This window comes from Rhinopithecus bieti, unplaced genomic scaffold, assembly GCF_001698545.2.
Source record: "Rhinopithecus bieti isolate Rb0 unplaced genomic scaffold, ASM169854v2 scaffold_13747, whole genome shotgun sequence".
Classification (NCBI taxonomy): domain Eukaryota; kingdom Metazoa; phylum Chordata; class Mammalia; order Primates; family Cercopithecidae; genus Rhinopithecus; species Rhinopithecus bieti.
Genome location: NW_016807729.1, coordinates 604,249 through 617,632, shown reverse-complemented (window position 1 = coordinate 617,632; position 13,384 = coordinate 604,249). Strand labels below are relative to the sequence as shown.

General features: G+C 51.6%; 1 protein-coding gene across 4 annotated transcripts in view; it reads right to left on the bottom strand.

Annotated features, from left to right (window-relative positions):
• Window positions 1-2,297: 2,297 nt before the first annotated feature.
• Window positions 2,298-13,384, bottom strand: part of ZC3H12D (zinc finger CCCH-type containing 12D) — a 41,838-nt gene continuing 30,751 nt past the window's right edge. For all 4 annotated transcript variants that reach the window (XM_017883662.1, XM_017883663.1, XM_017883665.1 and 1 more), the window contains exons 5-7: window positions 8,721-8,955; window positions 4,706-4,812; window positions 2,298-3,578 (exon numbers count right to left, since the gene is read on the bottom strand). In XM_017883662.1, coding sequence (XP_017739151.1) covers window positions 2,785-3,578; window positions 4,706-4,812; window positions 8,721-8,955 — 1,136 coding nt within the window. In that variant the 3' untranslated portion in view covers window positions 2,298-2,784. The remainder of the gene's footprint in view (window positions 3,579-4,705; window positions 4,813-8,720; window positions 8,956-13,384) is intronic.

The window sequence follows — 13,384 nt, the reverse complement described above, 5'->3', positions numbered from 1 at the left end:
CGTGGTGGTGCAACTGTAGTCCCAGTTACTCAGGAGGCTGAGGCACAAGGCCTGCTTAAGCCCGCGAAGTCAAATCTGCAGTGAGCCCTGATTGCACTACTGCACTCCAGCCTGGGTGGCACATGACAGAGTGAAATCCTGCCCCCTTCCTCTCCCCTGCCAAAAAAAACCCACACACATCATGAGGAAAATCCAACTTGTTTACAAAGAGTGGGCCATCTTCAGGACTGAGATCCCAATATAATACAGTAAAACTGTGGGTGCACCGTCCTCTTTGGAAAAAGGGGGTGAGGAACAGGTCTGGCTCAATCCATGCTAAGAATCTGGTTTTAAAAGATCAAAGGAGTCTCAGAGAAAAACCTAACATCACTGTATGCCGCAGGGGTGTCATTTACCATGAATGAAACGGCTGGGAACGCACTCTCCCTGAGGTGCCCCCCAGGCCTGCCAACCTCTCATGAAATCTGGTAATAAACTGGCAAGAGATCCCTCTGCACCAGCAGGCTGCAGGAAGCTTGTGGGGTTGAGGGCTGGTCTTCTCCTGGGAAGTGCCTCCTGCTTTCCCCAAACTGCCAAGCTACCAAACCCTCTAATGAACAAATGAACCATAGCCTGGAGGGCTGGCACGGTAACCAGAATGGGTGGATGCTGCCAGGAGAGGCCAGGGCCCCCTGAAGATTCGGGGATCGGCACTCTGGCAGCACCATCTCACTTCTTAGCCATTGCAAATGGGGAGGCCCTTTCTCTTCAAACCCAGAGCAGTAGCTGGCTGGAAGAAACGGCACCAGGAGGGTGGCAATAAACTCTGACTGAGCGCATGTCAGCTTTCTGCTGACCCACCTGTAGATTTCAGAGCAAAAGTCCTGACTCACCCAGTCCCAGTTTAATTGTGAAGTGTGGCTCTCATGCTTACAGTCCCAGTTACTCAGGAGGCTGAGGCAGGAGGATCGCTTGAGTCCAGGAGTTTGAATCTTCAGTGAGCTATGATCACACCACTATACTCCAGACAGAGTGACAGAGTGAGACTCTTTTTTTCTTTTATTTTAAGATGGATTACCACTCTGCCACCCAGGCTGGAGTGCAGTGGCATGATCTCAACTCACTGCAACCTCCACCTCCTGGGTTCAAGCGATTCTCCTGCCTCAGCCTCCTGAGTAGCTGGGACTACAAGTGTGTGCCACCATGCCTGGCTAATTTCTTGTATTCTTAGTAGAGACAGGGTTTCACCATGTTGGTCAGGTTGGTCTCAAACTCCTTACCTCAAGTGATCTGCCTGCCTCAGCCTCCCAAAGTGCTGGCATTACAGGCGTGAGCCACCATTCCAGGCCGAGACTCTGTCTTATTACAAAAAAAAACACACACACACACACACACACANTTACAGTCCCAGTTACTCAGGAGGCTGAGGCAGGAGGATCGCTTGAGTCCAGGAGTTTGAATCTTCAGTGAGCTATGATCACACCACTATACTCCAGACAGAGTGACAGAGTGAGACTCTTTTTTTCTTTTATTTTAAGATGGATTACCACTCTGCCACCCAGGCTGGAGTGCAGTGGCATGATCTCAACTCACTGCAACCTCCACCTCCTGGGTTCAAGCGATTCTCCTGCCTCAGCCTCCTGAGTAGCTGGGACTACAAGTGTGTGCCACCATGCCTGGCTAATTTCTTGTATTCTTAGTAGAGACAGGGTTTCACCATGTTGGTCAGGTTGGTCTCAAACTCCTTACCTCAAGTGATCTGCCTGCCTCAGCCTCCCAAAGTGCTGGCATTACAGGCGTGAGCCACCATTCCAGGCCGAGACTCTGTCTTATTACAAAAAAAAACACACACACACACACACACACACACAGAAGAAAGAAGAAGAAGAAGTAAAAGAAGGCGGCTCAGCTGGTACAGTAGAAGGCCTATTCTGGAAACTGCCATGATGGGTGGCTAAAAAAAAAAAAAAAAAAAAATTTGAAGATACTTAACCCTGAGCCAAACGGTATGTGTCTGTGTGGTGTGTGTGAGTATGTACATGTGTGAGACTGCATGTGTGTGTGTGTACATTTGTGTGGTGTGGGGTATGTGTGTGAAGGGGGGTGAAGGTCCCAGAGGTGGCCCTTGGACAAAGCCCCCCTGCCACTCGTCCCCAGCATGGCACAGCCACACAATTCAGAGCACAGCAGAGCCCACACCTGGAGGCTGGGCTCCTCTTGCGGGTGGGGTTAGCAATAGCCAACATGAAAAATTCCAGATAGCAAACCTCCCCTGGCCGCCTGACTACATATTTCAAACATTATCTGATGTAATGAAATTCAAGACCATTCACAGTCTTTTTTAAACTTCTGACTACGACCCACACTGAGGTTAGTTACACGGCTGCCAAGAGGGTAGGGACACAGGCTAGGTAACAAGAGTTCAGACTCAGCCTGATTGCACAGGGTGCGCTCTGACCTGTCCCAGTGCGCTGTTTGTGGTGGTGACCCACTAAATTGATTTTGTTACCCACTTGTGGATTCTACTGCAGCTTGGACCTGCAGTCTCCGTGCACATGGAAAATCATTCCCTCCACGGAAGTAGGTGGACCTCCCCGCAGCAGGCCCCGGCCTCAGTGAGTATCACCAAGTGCCACCAAGCCCCCACAACCCTGCTGAGGAGGAGGAAGCAGGCTTCCCTGACCATCTTTAAAGAAAAGGGGGCGCCACGGTGGGCCCACTCAGGTCCAGGCTGGCAACCACAGGTCCACCCGTCCAAGACGCAAGGCGAGGCTGGGCCATTCCCTGCAAGGGCGTGGTGGTCCCTTAGGGCTTGCCCAGCGGCGCCCCCGCGCTCTGGGATCTCTGCACCAGGAGGATGAGCCTGGCGAGGTCGGAGAGCGCCGGGAACGCGGCCATCACGCGGTCCACCTGCTCGCGCGGGAAGACGCTGTAGAGCGCAATGCGAGCCCGGGCACGAGCCTCCCCCTCGTCCTCAGCCGCGCACCCTGAAAGTTCCCCAGTGGCGCCGTCGCCCCAGGCCGGCTCCGCCCAGGCGGAGCGCCCAGGGAAGCGGTCGGAGCGGAGTAGAAGGGGCCAAGGGGCGTCGGGCAGCCTGGGCGAGGAAAGCAAGTCGCCATGCAGGTCCCTAGGGCGGTGTTCGCCCCGCGGCTGGAGCTGCAGGCCGGGCGGAGGCGGGAGGTCGCCCGGTGAGAACTGGCTCTCCGGGCTAGGGAAGCTGAGCGGGCCTGGCACCTGGCAGCTCGCGGAAACCCAGTCGGGCCCTCCCAGTCGGGGCGTGAGGCCACAGGCGTGGCCCGGGGGAGGCGGCCCGAGGGGCCCCGGGTCGTCGCTGAAGGCCAGCCGAGAGAAGCTCCCCTGCAGGGCGACCAGGTCTGGGGACCCCCGCGCCAGCGGGAGGCTGTGCGCAACTGGCTCCCGGGGGGCCGCCCGGGCTCCTGCGGGGCCGCCTGGGGCTCTCGGTGGCAGCTGCTCCTCTGCGCCCGCGCCAGGCCGGGCCCCTGTCTTGGCGCGGAGCTCATCGGCCACCGCCAGCTGCGTGTGGTGCGGCCTCTCCGGGTGGTAGAACTTGCACTTGATGCCGTAAGTGCATTTCTTGCCTGAAAGGGGCGGGGGCAGAGAGGGCGAGTCGTGAGGCCCGGGGCGCGGAGGGGCGGCGCTGCCTGGTGCATCCGGGGAGTGCCAGCCCGCCCGCCTCTCCGTGGAGAGTCCTCCAAGCAAGCCCCCAGGCCGCAAGCGGACTCCGCAGACTTAGTGCTCTGGAAACGCCTCAGGATCTGGGCTCGGGGCCGAGGTGGGGAGAAGTGACCAGGAGGCGCGGGCGGCCTGGGCGAGGGGGCGCTGGGCACACTCATCCCAGGGTATGCAGAGGAGTGTCAGTCCCAGGTCCCTTTGACCAGGGACTGAGACCAAATCTCTGGATTCAAAGACTTTCAGCCTCCACTTCCCCAGGGACCCTGTGGATAAGGCCAGGCTTAGGGAGAGGGTGGTAGGGAGTGGGTGCTCGGGGCATAGGACTGCACCTGCAGTGCCGCCTCAGTTCCCACCGTTCTCCCTGTTCGCTGTTTAACGCTTGCCTTCACCCTGCACGCTGTTCTAACAGAGTCCTGAACAAATGATCAAGTGTTACCATCCAGACCCAGGGCTTCTGAGAGTGAAAGGGGGAAGGAGTCAGCCTGAATGTATGTATGGTCACCTAATTCTAACAAGAAATGATTGACTGTCACCCAAGTCTTTACTGAACTTGGAGACATCAAATAACTTGGTGAAGCAAGTCAGTGAAAGAGCTGACTAGAAGGCTGGCATCCCCCTGGGTGCTAGGATAAAATTGTTAACTCTTTATGGATAGCAGTGACCAAAATCCATAAGGTGGGGGGGTGGGGTAGGGTGAGGACAGAAGCTGCCAGGGGCCAGGTGAAGGGACTGAGACCTGCAGCTGGGTTTGTGTCCAGTCTCCTGGCTTCTCAGACACAGCTTTGCTGTGTGCATGATCCCTGCATCCGACCGTGGCATGGGACCCTGGCTCCCATGAAATCACCAGCCAGGATGTCAGTTCTACAATAACCCTGTCAGGAAAGTTCACTCTCCAGGGTGGCATAGCTGGAGGGCAGAATTTGGGCAAGAGCCCAGGCTGCTGGGCACCAGGCCAGTGCTTTTTGACTGTGCTCCTGTACTACCCCCACACAAGGCCCTGAACAGGGCCCGCGAAGCACTGGGCACTACCCACCATAGGGACAATGCTGCCAGGATGGCTCTGGGGGCTTCGGCTTCCTGCTCAGGAAGTTGGTCAGGGAAGGTCCGTGGCGACCCAGGGGGTCATCAGGAGGCATGAACCTGGAAAATAAGCACAGGTGCAACTGCAAGACCACCTGGGATTTGCCACCAGCACCTGTACAAAAGGAGCAGGCCCAAGTTCCCCGAGAGCACCAGGAAGCATTCCGGCCTGGCAGGATGTCACAGCATCTTAAAGCAAAAGCTTCCCTTCACACTGAACCCCATGCAGAGCACACAGCACAGCTCTGGGCCTCTTTGGGTGTTTCTCCTGCTGTGGTTCAAGCCAGCAGTGTCAGAATCACCTAGCAGCTTAAAAGTGCAGTCATCTGAGTGCAGTGGTTCACATGGGTAATCCCAACACTTTGGGAAGCTGAGGCAGAAAGATCCCTTGAGCTCAGCAGTTCAAGACCAGCCTGGGCAGCATAGTGAAACCTTGTCTCTACAAAAAGTAAAAAAAAAAAAAAGAAAATTAGCCAGGTGTGGTAGTGAATGTCTTCAGTCCCAGCTACCCGGGAGGCTGAGGTGGGAGGACGACTGAGCCTGGGAGATGGAGGCTGCCGTGAGTCGTGATTGTGCCACTGCACTCCAGCCTGGGTGACAGAGTGAGATCCTGGCAAAAAAACAAACAAAAAAAAAAATTGCAGCCTCTGAGCTTCACACAAGACCTGATTCATCAGAATCTGAAGTTGTTCAGGAATCTGCTTTTAAGAACTTCCTCTTTGGGAGGCCAAGGCGGGCAAATTGCCTGAGCTCAGGTGTTCAAAACCAGCCTGGGCAACACAGTGAAACCTCATCTCTACTAAAAAATACAAAAAAAATTAGCTGGGCGTGGCAGCAGGTGCCTGTATTCCCAGCTACTCAGGAGGCTGAGGCAGGAGAATTGCTTGAACCCAGGAGGCGGAGGTTGCAGTGAGCCGAGATCGCACTACTGCACTCCAGCCGGGACGACAGAGTGAGACTCCATCTCCAAAACAAAAAAGAACTTCCCAGGTGATTTTTATCCAGGAAAATGAAAGTATAATTGCTCTAAGGGCTCCTCTGGCTTCCCACTGTCCTCAACAAAAGGTTAGAAACCTCTATGAGGTTAACAAACACTTTCAGAAAAGCCAAGAGTGGTGTCATACGCCTGTAGTTCCAGCTACTAGAAAAGCTGAAGAGGGAGGACGCCTGGAGCCCAGGAGTCCAGCCTGGGCAAGAGAGCTAGACTCTATCTCTAAACAAACAAACAAACAACAACAGTTCCAGAAGGTTTCAGAGTTGTATGAGCTCCTTGAGGCGTACGTCCCATTTCTCCTGTGTTTCATCCCTTGAAACAGAGCTGTGTGACATAGCTCTGGGCTGTGAACCTCCAGGTAAAGAGGTTCAACAGGAACAGGGAGTTTGAATCAGTGAGGAAGTGGACCCCAGATGCTGCCTGCACATACAGCCACCTCAGAGACTTAACCTCCTCCTCTGCACACCCTGGGGACACAGGGTCTGGTCTCAGTTTCCAGGACTGCCCTGCCCCCGACCTGCCTTTCTCTTCTCCCTAGCATGGAGCCCTAATGAGGAAGGGAATGAATGCTCAGAGTTCAACAGGGAAAACCCAATTCCTTAGAAGGAAAACGCCCCTTGCTAAGTGAGGTTCCACTTTCTATATAAATACTTTTGTTCCCAACGCCACTTTCAGGTCATACAAAGGTTCTGTAGAGAGTTTGGGATTCTAAATCAAGGAGGAGATGCTTTTATGGGTTGCTGTCCCCCTAAGAGTCCAGAGTCATGCTGAAGTCCCACTCTGCAGAGAGCTGGGTGATCCCCGGCCCTGTGTGGCCTCCACAGCGCAGCTCCCAGCTGCACAGCCGGCTTCTCAGAATTGGGCCTTGACCAAGAATCTGGGGAACCGCCCACTGTGGTTATTAAAATTTCCCAAAGACTTCCTCTCCTGCTCTCCCAGGAGCAGAAGCTGTGCCAAGAGGGCCCTGTGAACGTGCCTGGGGCACCAGGGCAGGCGCCCTTGCTCACAAGCGGGCGGCAGGCCCTGCCTCCTGGCAGGCCCTTAACAGAGGCCAGTGCGTCAAAAGGACTTGGCCCCGGCCCCAGGCTGTCATCAGGCCAGAGATGGCCACGTCCCTGAGAGCTCAGTGAGGATTTCATAGGCCCAGACTAGCCAGATTCCTCCAGGCCACAGATGGACAGTGAGAGCCACCGGCCTTTTGCAGCTGGAAATGAGAATGGGGGCTCCTGCAGGGCGCTGCTGCCATGCCTCTGGCCCTCCACCTCCACGGCTGCAGGAGCAGTTGGCCATGGGGACCACAGTACCCCTTGGGGCACCATGTCCTGGGAATAGCTGCTACCACTTCTGGGGCACAATTGCCTCTAGTCCTCACAATGATCTGAGGTGACACTATTAATCCCTTTTCAAGCTGAAGAACATTCAGCTCAGAGAGGTTGAGTGGTTACCCCTTGACTCCCAGCCAGTAAGTGGCAGGGCCTCAGATGGAAACCTCACCTGCCCCAGCCCTTTCTTAAACACTACACTGTGTCCCTGGGTCCAGAATCAGGAGCTGCTCAGTCGTGTGCAAACAGCCTGAGCCCAGACCTCTCTCCCCATCGACCCTTCCCCGGGCCACGGCCATTCACTCGGTCATTCCTTTACAACTAGTTACTGCATGCCTGTGGGTCAGGCATGCTGGAGACACCACACGTAAGACAGATACAGTCCCTGCCCTCACAGAACTGAGGAGTTTGTCTCAAACCACATTCCAAAAAGTCAGTCAGAGAGCCCAGAATGAGGGCTAAGCTAACACTGCCTGGAACAGAAATGGAAATGGGAGCAACAGCCCAGCTGGCTGTGCTCTGTCACATACTGCTCTGGTCTCCAGACCCTCATCCTCCTTGCCAGTGTCTGCCCTCACCACCTGCTAAGCGGTTTGTGCCTGTGGCCCTGGTGTCCCTCTCCACCTCCAGCCATAGCCAGTTGGTCTGGGATGAACTGACCCAAGGGTCCTATTTCAGGGCTACATGAACCAGCCAGGTTCTCTTGAACATTTCAACCCAGAGGTATGGAGACAGAGTCAGGGCCAGGCAAGGGGAGATCTTTACAGCCCAAAAGAAAAGATTCTGGGCAGGTCTCAGTGGCTCACACCTAAGATCTCAACACTTTAGGAGGCTGAGGCAGGAGGATCACTTGAGCCCAGGTGTTCAAGGCTGCAGTGAGCTGTGATCATGCCACTGCACTCCAACCTGGGCAACAGAGTCAAGGCCCTGTCAAAAAAAAAAAAAAAAAAATCTGTTGCGCACTCCCATATGTAATTCAAAACTTTTGTTAAAAAAAAAAAAAAAAAAGCAGTGGCTCACGCCTGTAATCCCAGCACTTTGGGAAGCCAAGGTGGACAGATCACGAGGTCAGGAGATCGAGGCTATCTGGCTAACATGGTGAAACCCTATCTCTACTAAAAATACAAAATATTAGCCAGGTGTGATGGTGCGTGCCTGTAATCCCAGCTATTCAGGAGGCTAAGGCAGGAGAATCGCTTGAACGCTGGAGGCAGAGTTTGCAGTGAGCCAAGATTGAGCCACTCTAGCCTGGGTGACAGAGCAAGAGTCCATCTCAAAAAATAAAATAAAATAAAATAAGACAAAAACCTGAAATAAGTGAAAGGCAATACAACAAAGTATAGATCTTTTCCATGATGACTATTTCAGTAATCTGAAGTATGCAATTCTGTTTTTTTAAGTTAGTGGTGCCCTAAGCGCATGCTTGCATGATTGGCCCACATCTTGGGCTTCTCTGTAGTGTGTCAGATGTGGCCCTGGGAACAGCAAGGTCAGAGCAAAGCAGCCCGCCGAGAATGCGGACCTCGGGGAGCTCTGTCTGCAGGGCTGAGTGACCGGGTGACCCCAAGCCCCGCCACCTGGAGGCGGGCGTGGCCACTGCCCCGCCCCCGAACCCCCTCCCGCCCGGGTGTCAGGACCCCAGCCGGCCGTACCGGTCGTTGACGAAGGAGAACATGAGCAGCCTCTGCTCGATGAACCACTTCCACTCGGGGTTCTCGCTCTGCAGGTCCCGGTAGTTGTCGTTGGAGACGATGACGCCGTCCTGCTCGTAGGCCACCTTCACGATGTAGCGGTCGTCGTAGCAGACCAGGCGCTTGCCGTGCACCTTGCGGGATGGCGTATACACCAGCACCGCCTGCCGCTCCAGCTCCGCCAGCACGTGCTGCTCTGGGGGCGGGCGACGGAGATGCAGGTGAGGGCCCAAGGGCACCGCCCCTGAGGACCACCCCCAACGCGAGGCCACCCGCCTCCCCACCCGCTTCCCGGGCCGGTCAAATGAGGGCCAGAGAGGTTTTGAGAGGAGCGGGGGGAAAAAATATCAGTTTTTCCTGCCATAGCGTTCGCTCCTTTCACTCAATTTCACCGAATTTGCCTGAAGCCCCAGGTGAAGCGGGCGTGTGGCTTCCGTGCTGCCCACGTCATGACAGGAGTCCAGAAAGCGGTACTCTACAAGGGAGAGTCACTTTAGAAGGAAGGGTTCAGCCACAGCCTTTGTCTTTTTGAGGGATCCATGCCACAATGCCCCTATCGTAGCAGGCACAGGGGCCTCCTGGAGAAAGACACTCCTGTATTAACCCGGACCTTGGTGATGCCTTCAGCATGATGGGGAGCCTTGCCTCCACCTGGAAAGCCCTGCATGGGCCCCTAGCTGGGAGCCAGAGGTCCATCTTCTCCCACCATACAGGAACCTGCCTGGGACACCTTCGGGATGGAGCACCCCATCTCTGACAGATACAGGGACTCAAGAACATCATAGAAAGCGTCCAGGACTAGGAATCCAGCCTGGAGTCTGGGCTGGGCTCCAGTTCCTGGGTACTTCACCCCCGTTTAATGTCCTTCCGGTTTTATATTTATAAAATGAAGATAGCAACGCCTCCTCTTCCGGTCTCAGAGTGTCTGTAAGTGGACTGAGCTCAAGTGAGTGTGAGTTCTTGCAAAAACTACTCAAGAGATAAACATATACCAGATGGTACAAACATTACAAGGCCTTTTTTATCAGAGGCTAAAATCTGCATCCCAGGAGGGCCAGCTGTTTGATCTGAATTTTGCCTTTGGAGACATGCAGGAAAAAAAAAAATCCATTTGACCCGTAATAATTACTCCGGTCCCTCAAGTTTAAGTCCTTTCCCATATGACACTGTTGGCTGATTTTTAAAAGGTGCATAATGCAGCTATGACACAAAGAACAAAAATAAAGACAGCACATATCCAGCATCTCCTTTGAGAAACAGGAGGTGGCTCATGTTTTGAAGTCCCCTCTGTCCCCTCAGTCTGCAATCCTCTCCATTCCCCTTAAGCCCTTAGGATAACCCTAGTTTTAGAACTCCGTGTTTATAATTTCCTTGTTTTTAGTTTTAAAAATGCAGATTATGAAAATCATTTTCTTTCTTTTTTTTTTTTTTTTTTTTTTTTTTTGACAAGATCTCATTGTGTCATCCAGGCTGGAGTGCAGTAGCATGATCATGGCTCACTGCTGCTTCTACCCTCCAGGCTCAGGTGATCCTCTTACTTCAGCCTCCCATGTAGCTAGGACTGCAGGCATGCACCATCACGCTCAGCTAATTTTTGTATTTTTTGTAAAGATGGGGTTTCGCCATGTTGCCCAAGCTGGTCTCAAACTTCTAGACTCAAGCATCCACCCACCTCAACCTCCCAAAGTGCTGGGATTACAGGGGTAAGTCACCATGCCCTGCTGAGGACCATTTTCAGTGTGATTACACATTAGACTTGACACAAATGGAATCATACTATATATATACTTAAGCAGCTTGTCTTTTTTGTTCATCATTATGTTTGTGAGGTTTGGTTATGTCATATGTTCATCACTGTTAGTCTTGCATCTAAGTCCCTGGCACAGAAGAGGCAAAAGCCTCTTCAGGGTATATCTCCAAGGGTGAATATGGATTAGTGGTATCGAAGGCACTTTACAAGGTAATGCCAAATTGTTTTCCAGAGTGGTGATGCCAAGTTACATACCCAACACAGCACATAAGACAACCTTGCCGACACTTGCCATTTTCAGGCTTTTGAATTTTTGCCAATCTGGTGGGCACAAAATGGCCTCCTATTGTGGTTTCATTTTGCATTTCTCTGGTTGCTAATGAGATTGAGCATCTTTTCATATGTTTGTATGTTTATATGGCCATATATGTTTCCTTTTCTGTAAACAGCTTATTCATGCTTTAGCCCATCTTTCTGTTGATTCATTGTCTTTTCTCATTGATTTGGAGAAGTTCTCTCTAGACCTAGGCAGTAATCCTTCATCAGTAATGTGTGATGTATAACCCGCCCCCACACTCTCACCCCAGTGTGAGGCTTATCTTTTCACTTTTTTGTTTTTGTGGTATCTATTAATGAATAAAAACTTTTATTCATTAATAGGTTGAGAGGGCAGTAGGGAGTGGGTGCTCGGGGCATAGGACTGCGCCTGCAGCGCTGCCTCAGTTCCCACTGTTCTCCCTGTTCGCTGTTTCATTAATAGGTTGTGTGGGCCTCTTTGGGTGTTTCTCCCACTGTGGTTCAAGCCAGCAGTGTCAGAATCACCTAGCAGCTTAAAAGTGCAGTCATCTGAGTGCAGTGGTTCACATGGGTAATCTCAACACTTTGGGAAGCTGAGGCAGAAAGATCCCTTGAACTCAGGAGTTCAAGACCAGCCTGGGCAGCATAGCGAAACTTTGTCTCTACAAAAAGTAAAAAAAAAAAAAGAAAATTAGCCACGTGTAGTCAAATTATACCTGACATACATGTATGTATTACATTTATTACATCATACATAATAAATAGTGAAATTTATTCATCTTTCCTCATAAGTTTGCACTTGTTGTGGCTTATTTAAAAATTCCTTCCCTACCCCAAAGGAATTTCTCTACTTTTTCCTACATTATATTTAAGTATTACACTGCTGTTGAATTTCACCATTCTTCATATTCAGACCATAAAGAATAATTCAGGACAACCAGTTTATGACAGAGAACTGAACACAAGTATTTATATTCCCTCCTTCTCATAGTTTCAATGTAATGAAAGGTGGGGGAGAGCTGTAATCATGTTAAAAGTAGGTTTGGGGACAGCAGCAAACCCCGGATTTTGACATATTTTAGGAAGACAGAAAGCAGAGAGGATCTTATTGATTGGGGCATGAAGGGAACCACAGCCCAGAATGTGTGCAGAAGGCTGGAGTGGAGGTGGGAGCCATTTCCCTGCAGTCTTGGAGCACTCCCAGTGGTGGAGATGGAGTAGACGTTGGCAAAGTCAGGATGACTAACAGGTGAGCTGAGCTACTCCCTGGCAGCTGCTCCCAGGAACATGGACCTCCACTCATTTCCCATCCCCATCCAGATAAACAAAGTGAAGATACAACCAGGAATGAGGAAGCCTCCCATTGTTGCTGTTGACCTCCTAGAATAAAACCATAAAACCATCATCATCCTGCCATTGAAATAAGTGGTGGGCAGAGGCGCCAGGCTGCCTGCCTACTCCATGCCAGGTATACTAAAGTGAAAACTGCCAGTCAACACAAATGGTCCGCACTGTCATTCAGGGAGAAGTTATTATACTAGGAGAGAAAACCCATGGCAATTGCACAGATACACAGTCATGTGCTGCATAACAATGTTTCAGGCCATGTGTGTGACAGTGGTCCCATAAGACTATAACAGAGTTGAAAAATTCCTATCATCATAGCCATCCTAACCTTGTAGTGTGACACGTGACTCATGTGTCTGAGGTGATGCTGGTGGAAACACTCTACTGTGCTGCCAGTTGTGCAAAAGTCTAGCACGTACAATTATGTACAGTATGTAACACTTGATCATAATAATAAAGAGCTTTGCAGCTGATCTCTTCTCACAGGTGAGCACCCTAATCCAAAAATCTGACCAACATGATGTTCAAAGGAAACACTCACTGGAGCATTTGGGATTTGGGATTTTTGGATTAGGAATGCTGAGCCAGTAAGCATAATGAAAATATTCAGGAATTCAAAACTCTTCTGGTCCCAAGTATTTCAGATAAGGGATACTCAACCTGTTTAAGAAGCCAAACAACAAACAAGACCCTGTTTGTTTAAACCACAGTGTTCTGACCATGCCTAGTGGCTCATGCTTGTAATTCTAGCACTTTAGGAGGCCGAGGCAGAGGGATTGCTTGGGCCCAGAAGTTAAAGACCAGCCTGAGCAACATGGCAAAACACCGTCTCTACAAAAAACAAAAACTAGCCAGGGCCAGGTGTGGTGGCTCACACGTGTAATTCCAGCACTTTGGGAGGCAGAGGAGGGTGGATCACCTGAGGTCAGGAGTTCAAGACCAGCCAACATGGTGAAACCCCATCTCTAATAAAAATACAAAAAGTAGCTGGGTGTGGTGGCGCGTGCGTATAGTCCCAGCTACCTGGGAGGCTGAAGCAGGAGAATCGCTTGAACCTGAGAGGCAGAGGTTGCAGTGAGCCAAGATCGTGCCATTATCCTTTGGCCTGGGTGACAAGAGTGAAACTCCATGCAGAAAGAAGGAGAGAGAGAGAGAGAGAGAAAGAAAGAAAGAAAGAAAGAAAGAAAGAAAGAAAGAAAGAAAGAAAGAAAGAAAGAAAGAAAGAAAGAAA